The sequence below is a fragment of the Salvelinus sp. IW2-2015 genome, linkage group LG20, assembly GCF_002910315.2.
Source record: "Salvelinus sp. IW2-2015 linkage group LG20, ASM291031v2, whole genome shotgun sequence".
In the NCBI taxonomy this organism is placed as follows: Eukaryota; Metazoa; Chordata; class Actinopteri; order Salmoniformes; family Salmonidae; genus Salvelinus; species Salvelinus sp. IW2-2015.
In genome coordinates this window covers 34,570,657-34,582,028 of record NC_036860.1, presented here as the reverse complement: position 1 = coordinate 34,582,028, position 11,372 = coordinate 34,570,657, and the positions used below count along the sequence as shown (strand labels likewise).

The 11,372-nt window shown below is 43.6% G+C and overlaps 1 protein-coding gene across 3 annotated transcripts in view; it reads right to left on the bottom strand.

The window, feature by feature from the left end:
• The window catches only part of arhgap32b (Rho GTPase activating protein 32b), a 210,639-nt gene that overhangs the window by 128,436 nt on the left and 70,831 nt on the right, over nt 1-11,372 (bottom strand). For all 3 annotated transcript variants that reach the window (XM_024013752.1, XM_070449358.1, XM_024013751.1), the window contains one exon: nt 1,525-1,644. In XM_024013752.1, coding sequence (XP_023869520.1) covers nt 1,525-1,619 — 95 coding nt within the window. In that variant the 5' untranslated portion in view covers nt 1,620-1,644. The remainder of the gene's footprint in view (nt 1-1,524; nt 1,645-11,372) is intronic.

Below are 11,372 nucleotides of genomic sequence, written 5' to 3'. Positions count from 1 at the left end.
CGAAGGGAGGCGGAAGGGGGGACGGAAATGACGAGGGAGAGATGAGAGAGAGAGAGAGAGAAGGAGAGAGTAGAGAGAGAGAGAGAGAGGAGAGAGAGAGAGTAGAGAGAGAAGACAGAGAGAGAGAGAGAGAGAGAGAAAGAGGAAGAGAACAGAGGAGACGCAGAGAGAGAACAGAGAGAGACAGAAGAGAGAGAGAGAGGAAGAGAGGAGACAGGAGAGAGGAGAGGAGGAGAGAGAGAAGGAAGAGAGGAGAGAGAGAGAGAGAGAGAGAGAGATGAGACGGAAGATGGGAGTGAGAGAGAAGAGGAGGAGGAAGAGAGAGACAGAGGGAGAGACAGAGAGAGAGACAGAGGAGAGAGGACCAGAAGAGAGAGAGAAGAAAGAGAATAAGAGGAAGACCAGAGAGAGAGACAGAAGAGAGGACAACAGAGAGAGACACCAGAGAGAGACACAACAGAAGAGACACACAGAGAGACCACACAGAAGAGACCAACAGAACACACACAGAGAGACACACAGAGAGACACACAGAGAGGACACAGAGAGAGAACACAGAGAGAGAGACACAGAGAGGAGACCACAGAGTAGAGAGACACAGGAGAGAACACAGAGAGAGAGGACACAGAGAGAGAGGACACAGAGAGAGAGACAACAGGAGAGAAGGACAGAGAGAGACAGAGAGAAGAGACAGGAGAGAGAACAGAGAGAGACAGAGAGAGAGACAGAGAGAGAGACAGAGAGAAGAGACAGAGAGAAGAGACAGAGCACAGAGGAGAGAGAGAGGAGACAGAGAGAAAGAGACAAGAGAGAGAGAGACAGAGAGAGAGACAGAGAGAGAGACAGAGAGAGAGACAGAGAGAGAGACAGAGAGACAGAGGACAGAGAGACAGAGGACAGAGAGAGAGACAGAGAGAGAGAGGACAGAGAGAGAGAGAGACAGACGAGAGAGACAGAGAGAGAGACAGAGAGAGAGAGAGAGAGAGAACAGAGAGGAGAGAAGAGAGAGACAGAGAGAAGAGACACACAGAGAGAGAGACGAGAGAGGAAGAGAGAGAGAGGAGAGAAGACGAGAGATGAGAGAGAACGAAAAGAAGACGAAAGAGGAGGAGAGACCAGAGAGGACACGAGCAGACACAGAGACACAGAGAGAGAGAGACACACACACACAACAAAGCAGCGAGAGAGACAACACACACACACACAACACAAAGAGCGAGAGAGACCACACACACACACACAAAGAGCGAGAGAGACACACACACACACAAAGAGCGAGGAGAGACACACACACACCACAGAGAGAGAGACACGAACACACACAGAGAGAGAGAGACACACACACACACAGAGAGAGAGACAGAGAGAGAGAGACACACACACACATGCCTTTACTCTTACAGTATACACAGCCAAATATACAGCTCCACCTGCTTTAAAACTAGGTTATGGTTTGAAAAGCCCCATCCGGCCAGGGCAGCTATAGAGGAGTAGAGGTGAGCGTGTCGTGCTGCTAGGTCTTACCTGTCGGAGATGTCATGGCTGGCTGCTTCCGTGGCGCCGTGCAGTCCTGGAGCTGCACTCCCCACTGCTGCAGCAGCCCCACTGCCTGCCTCCATGATACTGACTCACTGCAGGAGTAGCCTGTCAGAGAGGGAGGGAGGAGGGAGAATGTGGAGAGGTAGGTGAAGATAGACGGAAGGGAGCGAGGGAGAGCGAAAGCGACAGCATGACAGTGAAAAAGAGATGTGTGGAGAGGAAGGTGAGGGGGAAGATTGACAAGGGGAAAAGAGGAAAGAGGAGGATAATCTGTTATTTGTGTGTTTGTAGCCCAGGGGGGGGGTGGGGGGGGCACATTCAACGAGCTGCAGATGAAATGAATTCAACCCCCGCTATGCTAGATAAGCAACGCCAACAAGTACCAATAGATGGCTATAGAGATAGTAAAACATCAGCGCTACATTTTATTTCTATGAGAGAAAAAAACCATGTTGATGCCAACAAAACAGAATACAGGTCGTGTCTTACCAGATGCCTTTCAATGAACCATATTGCATTAGTTTGTTATCATATTGGAAAAGGATTGCAGGCAGGGAAATGCGCCAATGCTATTCAACGCAATAGTGACAACCAAGGACAATCTGTTCGTTGTCACTGCTGTGCATTTTACAGAAGCAACAAAAGCAGTGTTCTTCACAGGGCCAATTTTACATTTAAAGCACATCAACACAAGGAATGTCAAACGGTGTCCGATTTTGTCACGGTGTTGTTGTGGACAGGATTAAAATCACAGACAGCCGAGGAACACAAGATCAAGCGTGATGAACTCAGAAGAGAGAAGAGAAAAGCCAACACACACACACAACAGTCCTCCCTGAATGTCGCTGCACTGTATCCGGGGGGAGGCGGACGCAGAGAGAAGCAACATCATAGGAAGAATGTCAAGAGGAAACAAAAGATAAGGAAAAGAATGGAAGGAAGAAATAAACTCCCACATGCCACGACAGAATGCGAGGGGATGGATGGCCACACACACTCTCCCCTAATGCCCTGGTGTGTGAGTGAGACAGCGGTGGTGAGACGTTACCACCATTGCTGACCGATTTGGAGCTCTCAAGTACTTCAGAGAACCCACTCGACAAACATACAAACACTTATAGTGCAATGAGACTCGTGTAGTTGCATGTAGGGAACTGCATCCCGTTCAGAATTCACTCATACCGGGATTTGTGTAAAAGTTGGCAGACAGTTTCCTTCTATTCTGGGGCATGCGGTCACCTCAGTGAGCGATGAGTAACCTCATGGGGGAGGTATTAATATGAACTGAGTGGGACATGGAGCAGGACCTGGTGTCATAATACCACTTACATTCAACCTACTGTCAACGTCCCTTCTTAAATCATTGGACACATGAGTCCATGTGGTGCTACGGGAGGTCGTGTGTTGACTCGCACTTCTACTTCTTTGTGAGTGAGTGAGTGAGTGAGTGAGTGAGTGAGTGAGTGAGTGAGTGATCGTGAGTGAGAGTGGAGAAGAGACGCGAAAACATTCAAATGTATAAGTGTGTGACTGTGAAGAGAGTTAATGCAATGTGTCACGGACTTTGTGGTCAAAAGGCAGTAGTTGTTGTTGGGTTGTCTGTGTGACTCGCTGTGTGTGGTGTGTGTGCTGTGCAAAAACGCATGTGATCTGAGAGAGAAAGTGTGTGTGGTTGGATTTGTGTGTGTGTGTGCCGAAGCATAGCCCTAGGATGTGTGTGTGTGTGTGTGTGTGTGTGTGTGTTGTGTGTGAGAGCCAGGCATACCCAATACGGCATCACGCCATACAACTAGAAACTAGACTTCAGCAGTCGACACTGTGTGCGAAAGCATGTGATCTGAGAGGAAAATGTGCTGTGTTGTTGTGTGTGTGTGAGCTCAATTGTGTGTGCTGTGTGCTGTGTGTGTCGTGTGTGGTGCTGAGAAAGCATGAGAAAGAAATCGTCCGTCTGCCGCGTTTGTGCTGTCTGCCAGAGAGGCAGGCAAGCGACGGGGCCAGCGGACCGGGCATTCACACGAATACCTGATGCCAGCCAGATCCCCATACAAACGTCCGACCTTGCCAGAGGACAGTGCATCTGCTCCTCCGACATCACCCCATGCCATGCCAGGGACACAGAATCTCAATACACACTGGATGTCTGGATTAACACCACTGGAAGTACAGAGGGTGAGGGGAGGTGTCCATCGAAGAATGGGACGATCAAAGAAATTAAAATCTCTGCAGATGACTTTGGGAGCACATTGCATTATGGACCATTAAATATGCAGTGGCCAGGCAAGCCACACGAAGGCACACGGGTTACTCTATAGGAAAATCAATACTCAAAAGAGATGACGTTCACTTGTACGATCCAGTCGGTTGAAAGAAAGTAATACAGTATATCCATAGGGATTGACAACGAAGTGTTTTTTAAAAAGGGAGAAATTACTGGTTGTGTCTGGATTGACCACAGAAGAACCAACGTTGCCTCAGATTATACAGTTGAAGTTGGTAGTTTACATACACTTAGGTTAGAGTCATTAAAACTCATTTTTCAACCACTTCACACATTTCCTGTTCACAAACTGTAGTTTTTACAAGTTGGTTAGGACATTACTTTGTGCATGACACAACTCATTTTTCCAACAATTGTTTGGAGACAGATTATTTCACTTATAATTCACTGTATCACAATTCCAGTGGGTCAGAAGTTAACACACAATAAGTTGAATTTCGTGCCTTTAAACAGCCCGGAAAATTCCAGAATATGATGGCATGGCTTTAGAAGAATCTGATAAATGATGTCAAGTATCCTGAGTCAATTGGAGGTGTACCTGTGGATGTATTTCAAGGCCTTCCTTCAAACRCAGTGCCTCTTTACTTGACATCATGAGAAAATCAAAAGAAATCAGCCAAGACATCAGAAATAAAATTGTAGACCTCCACAAGTCTGGTTCATCCTTGGGAGCAATTTCCAAACGCCTGAAGGTACCACGTTCATCTGTACAAACAATAGTACGCAAGTATAAARACCATGGGACCATGCAGCCGTCATACTGCTCAGGAAGGAAACGTGATGTCTCCTAGAGATGAACATACTTTGATGCGAAAAGTGCAAATCAATCCCAGAACAACAGCAAAGGACCGTGTGAAGATGGAGGAAACATGTACAAAGGTATCAATATCCACAGTAAAACGAGTCCTATATCGACATAACCTAAAAGGCCGCTCAGCAAGGAAGAAGCCACTGCTCCAAAACTGCCATAAAAAAAGCCAGACCACGGTTTGCAACTGCACATGGGGACAAAGAACGTACTTTTTGGAGAAATGTCCTCTGGTCTGATGAAACAAAAATAGAACTGTTTGGCCATAATGACCATCGTTATGTTTGGAGGAAAAAGGGGGAGGCTTGCAAGCCGAAGAACACCATCCCAACCGTGAAGCATGGGGGTGGAGCATCATGTTGTGGGGGTGCTTTGCTGCAGGAGGGACTGGTGCACTTCACAAAATTGATGGCATCATGAGGTAGGAACATTATGTGGATATATTGAAACAACATCAAGACATCAGTCAGGAAGTTAAAGCTTGGTCGCAAATCGGTCTTCCAAATGGACAATGATCCCAAGCATACTTCCAAAGTTGTGGCAAAATGTCTTAAGGACAACAAAGTCAAGGTATTGGAGTGGCCAACACAAAGCCCTGACCTCAACCCCATAGAAAAAGTGTGGGCAGAACTGAAAAAGTGTGTGCGAACAAGGAGGCCAACAAACCTGACTCAGTTACACCAGCTCTGTCAGGAGGAATGGGCCAAAATTCACCCAACTTATTGTGGGAAGCTTGTGGAAGGCTACCCAAAACGTTTGACCCTAGTTAAACAATGTAAAGGCAATGCTACCAAATACTAATTGAGTGTGAGTAAACTTCTGACCCACTGGGAATGTGATGAAAGAAATTAAAGCTGAAATAAATCACTCTACTATTATTCTGACATTTCACATTCTTAAAACAAACTGGTTATCCTAACCGACCTAAGACAGGGAATTTTTACTAGGATTAAATGTCAGGAATTATGAAAAACTGAGTTTAAATGTATTTGGCTACGGTATGTAAACTTCCGATGTATATACACTGTATTATATCTTATTCTACGCTGCTCTGATATTGCTCATCCATATATTTATATATTCTTAATTCCATTCCTTTACTTAGATGTGTGTCTTAGGTATTTGTTCTGAAATTGTGAGATATTACTTGTTAGACACTGCTGCACTGTCAGAACTAGAAGCATAAGCATTTCGCTACACCCGCAATAACGTCTGCTAAACACGTGTATGTGACCAAAAAACTGTTATAGTCTCCCTCTCGTCATGTTTTAAACGTTTTGAAATCTCACAGTATCAACTTTGCTGTAGATTTCTTTTATGCCTGCTACGTTAGTGCAGACACGGTCATCTGAGCCAAACGATTGGCCGGCGGTAGGCCTATAGTGCACTTGATTTGCTCACCAGGCCTGCCGGGAAGGCAGAGTTTGTACCTACAGCCACTTGTAATGGTTCAAAATGGCAACAGTTTGCCTACTCGGCTCGCAGGGCAGCTGAATCGGGTGCACCTACTGCCAAAAGCCTGAGACGAATACTAAAAACTAGGAACAAATGGCTCTATCATTGGGTTTCTTACAGAAATGCTTTTTTGAATGTTGAGTGAAGTTCAATTTTGTGCTTCTCTCTGTGGGCTGATATTTCTTCTGCTCAGCAAGAGGGCACATCGGCTGTAATGTTATTCTAGTCACTCTAATCATGCTAAATTCTGAGTAAATTGTAACTTTTTAACTATATATCGGGTTTGGACTATTGTTTTTCTGATGCACTTGTCTATTGACTGAACATATGTTCAGAAACATGGAAGGAAATAGTCCTTTTATGGTTGAACACCTTATAGCAGAGGTGGGACCAAGTCATTGTTTTACAAGTCACAAGTAAGTCTCAAGTCTTAGTACTCAAGTCCCAAGTCAAGTCCCAAGTCAAGACAGGAAAGTCCGAGTCAAGTCTCAAGTCAAGACCGACAAGTATCAACTCAAGTCTCAAGTCATAAACTTTGAGTTTCGAGTCCTAAACAAGTCATAATATGCTCTTCACCAAATGTAATACCAATTTCAGATTTTTAACAAGAGTAATAGTTAGTATATTACATTTACGCAAATCATGAATGCTTTTAAAAATATCTATATATTTATTACTTTCCAAATAAACGTTATATTTCCATGGAAATACATGGGTAGCCATGAGAAAGACCCCCCCCCCCCCCAATAGTGATCGACTATCGAGGATCGCTATGGGGCGCAATCGGGCGATGTAGGCTTTTGGGCGATGTAGGCTACACAATTGTTCAACCTTAACATTAACACACACACACACACCCTCTCTGTGTGTGGTTACAGTAGGCTAACGTATGTCAATGGTTTCAGAAACAGCAGTAACATCAGGCAGGATTTAGGCTTCCAACCGCCTGGCCAGTTGTAGCGCAATCTTGGGTGCAATGATCACGTTCCCGCACTGACTGACAGTGTGGAAGCTCATTGATTTAACGTTACGTTAGCCTACATGCTACACTAGCAAAGATAAATTATATAGCTGTCGGCTATATTTGCCACGACTTACCGTTCTTTGTGCAGCTTCAAATGTCGAACAAAGTTGGAAATTGTTGCGCCTTGGTCTATTTTTCTTCCCGCATGTTTTGCAAGTCACAATCCGTTTTTTGTTGATACAGCGTCGTCTTAATATCCGAAAATAATAATTTTAGGTATCATCTTTCCAAGGGCTCCATCTGAATTCACCCGCCGATGTTCCTCTGCACTGCCACGCACAATTTGATTGGCTGCTGTCTGATTCAAACTGTAATCCGTTAAATGAAGAGATGACGAGTTGCACACTTTTTTTTAATAGCATAATTTTTTATATTTGGGCTTGGGGAGGGTATCAAGTCAGGTCAAAAGGCTCAAGTCCAAGTTAAGTCACGAGTCACCGGTGTTAAAGTCAGTCGAGTTGCAAGTCATCATATTTGTGACTCGAGTCCACACCTCTGCCTTATAGCCTAGTGCCTGGTATATTCGCCCTGTCAGAAAGAGACCCAATGCGTCCAGCCACTCGGTATGTGTCCGTGTCTTGGGGGGTTGGATTGTGAGCATAAAGACATTTCTGTTCTCTATGTTAATTAACAATAAAGTACATCTTATCCTCTCTCTCTTAGGCTAATGTCCAATGTGTGAAGCCATGTGGTTAAGCCTCAGCTGCTGGGGTGGAGGAATGTTAGACTGGAGCAGAGCTAATAAAGGAAGCACAAAACTAGAGAAAAGTACAACAAAGCCCAGGCTTGCCTTCTAGCACTCCAGAAGAGGGGATCGGGGTTGGCATGGTGCATCCACCAAGATCATTTTTAACTAAATGGCCTCTGATTTGTTTCATTTTTGTCTACTGAGCGGAAACTGGAAAAGTGATGCATTTGAGGCATATGAGAAGCATGCCTTTTTTATTAGACTTAGAACGCATGCATGTGGTTGTCTATTTGTGACAACCTACAACATCTGTGAATTGCAACACTTCACAGTATTGCACCACTACAGAGGCAGCAATTTGGATAACGGTGTCCTAGAAAGGCTGTGTGTGTGTGTGTGTTWGGAATCTGATCTGACTGTCGATAAAGTTGACTGTGTTTCCTGCCATGGCTGACCCACACTAATGTGAACAAGCTGTGAAATGTGAAATGAGGGGCTGGGTTCTGTCTCTACAGAGCATGACCTCATCCGAGGTATTGTCAGGCCAGCAGATATCAGACTAAGTATATCTGTTACATACAGCCATACTGACACACGGTCAAACCATAACAAATGTCATCACCAAATGAACGTTTTTACTAATATCCACAAGGCAGTCACAGACATTGAAATACATGGATATGGCATTGATAAATAAAGAATGAAACATTCAGGTTAAATTACATGAAAGAGGTGAAAATATGTTCAACTTATCGATTAAACTACATTGAWAGATCACGGTCTCCTTTATTAAGAGGCTACAACTCAAGTATACATTTACAAAACACGCACAAATTAAGGACGTTAACATTCCGTCATTATTTGGAATAATGAATAGGATGTTATGTTGTGTAGCCGACATTACATGGGAGGTTAAATCCCACAGTAGATAGTCTATATAAGCCGGACGTCTGGGACCTAGTGCATCACGTATGAGGCATCCAGCATATGCTTTCTGTCCTGTAAATCACAGCAAACACTGGCGCCAAAGGGCACAAACAGAATTGTGGCGCACGAGCACACACACGCGCGCGCACATACGAGACAATCCATTCAACATTACAAATTGCATCTTCCGCTTTAAGACAAGACAAAGGTTAAGCTGATCAACAAACTTCAACTGTGCAAATAGGCAATTACAGAAGGCCATAGACACGGTGTGAACTGCATGGCAAAGACAGAGAGAGGAGGAGGAGGGAGAGAACAAGAGAGAAAGAACAGTGAAAGCCAGCAGGAAGGACAGAGGGTAGGGCACAGTGAAAAGAAAGAAGTGAGCGAATTAACCATTCATTGCCTGGGGGCAAAGTAAAGTGTGAGAGATACACACACAGAGAGAGAGAGCGATAGAGGGCGACCGTTGAAAGCCAGAGACATTTCTGACAAGCAAAACATTTTTGGACTATGTCAACAACGGACTAATGAAACAAATACCAAAAGGTAATTTTTGAGAAAGTTCTCCTTTAATGCTAGAAAACCACAATTTAACTAAATAAATGTTATTAATTTGGCAAATGGCCCTTCACAATGTTCCATTCATCCATATGGAATGACCCCTGCCACCTGTGTAAAATATGTAGACTAGTAGTCGAGACTAGAGGTCGACTAGAGGGMTTTTTTGGGCGCCGATTTGCCGAATTCATTTTTAAAAAATTTTCTTCTTTCCCCCCCCCCCAATGCCTTTATTTAACTAGGCAAGTCAGTTAAGAACGCATTCTTATTTTCAATGACGGCCTAGGAACGGTGGGTTAACTGCCTTGTTCAGGGGCAGAACGACAGATTTTCACCTTGTCAGCTCGGGGGATCCAATCTTGCAACCTTACAGTTAACTAGTCCAACGCAATAACGACCTGCCTCTCTCTCGTTGCACTCCACAAGGAGACTGCCTGTTACGCGAATGCAGTAAGCCAAGGTAAGTTGCTAGCTAGCATTAAACTTATCTTATAAAAAACGATCAATCATAACCACTAGTTAACTACACATGGTTGATGATATTACTAGATATTATCTAGCGTGTCCTGCGTTGCATATAATCTGACTGAACATACAAGCATACAAGTCTCTAAGTATCTGACTGAGCGGTGGTAGGCACCAGCAGGCGCGTAAACATTCATTCAAACAGCACTTTCGTGCGTTTTGCCAGCAGCTCTTCGTTGTGTGTCAAGCATTGCGCTGTTTATGACTTCAAGCCTATCAACTCCCGAGATTAGGCTGGTGTAACCGAAGTGAAATGGCTAGCTAGTTAGCGCGCGCTAATAGCGTTTCAAACGTCACTTGCTCTGAGCTTTCTAGTAGTTGTTCCCCTTGCTCTGCATGGGTAACGCTGCTTCGAGGGTGGCTGTTGTCGTTGTGTTGCTGGTTCGAGCCCAGGGATGAGTGAGGAGAGGGACGGAAGCTATACTGTTACACTTGCAATACTAAAGTGCCTATAAGAACATCCAATAGTCAAAGGTTAATGAAATACAAATGGTATAGAGGGAAATAGTCCTATAATTCCTATAATAACTACAACCTAAAACTTCTTACCTGGGAATATTGAAGACTCATGTTAAAAGGAACCACCAGCTTTCATATGTTCTCATGTTCTGAGCAAGGAACTGAAACGTTAGCTTTCTTACATAGCACATATTGCACTTTTACTTTCTTCTCCAACACTTTGTTTTTGCATTATTTAAACCAAATTGAACATGTTACATTATTTACTTGAGGCTAAATTGATTTTATTGATGTATTATATTAAGTTAAAATAAGTATTAATTGAGTAAAAATAAAAAATAAAAAAATCGTCCYATTTTTTTGGTCCTCCGATAATCGGTATCGGTGTTGAAAAATCATAATCGGTCGACTTCTAGTAGAGACATGTGCTTTGGATATGTCAATTAGGAATTAGTCCTAAAATCGTGTTTTAAGTAGCTTAACTGTATCTATTTCAAAGCTCAAGATCACCAAGGCTTTGACCTACACTTCTCGTTTGCAGGGTATTATCACACTAACAAGTACAGTGTGCAGCAAAATAATTTGACTGTGGACAAATGAAGTCCAGAAACAGTCCTTTAAGGTGTCAGGTTTCCTGCAAAAAATCCCGAGACCAACCCTGACTGCACTAAGCAGACAAGGACGCAAAAACAAAAATAGTGAAAAGGTTTCGGGATGTAACCTAAGCAATTAAACACTTACATCTACACTATACAGGGCAACAAGTAGCCTAGTGGTTAGAGCATTGGGCCGGTAACCGAAAGGTTGCTGGATCGAATCCCCGAGCTGACCAGGTAAAAATCTGTCGTTCTGCCTCTGAACAAGGCAGTTAAACCCATTGTTCCCCGGTAGGCCGTATTTGTAAATAAGAATGTGTTCAACTGACTTGCCTAGTTAAATAAAAATATAAAAATACAGTGCATTCTGAAAGTATTCAGACCCCTTACCATTTTCCACATTTTGTTACAACCTTATTCTAAAATGGATTCAATGAAAAAAATCTCAATCTACATCATGACAAAATGAAAACAATTTTTGGGGGTGAAAATTTCAACCAAAAAATAAATAC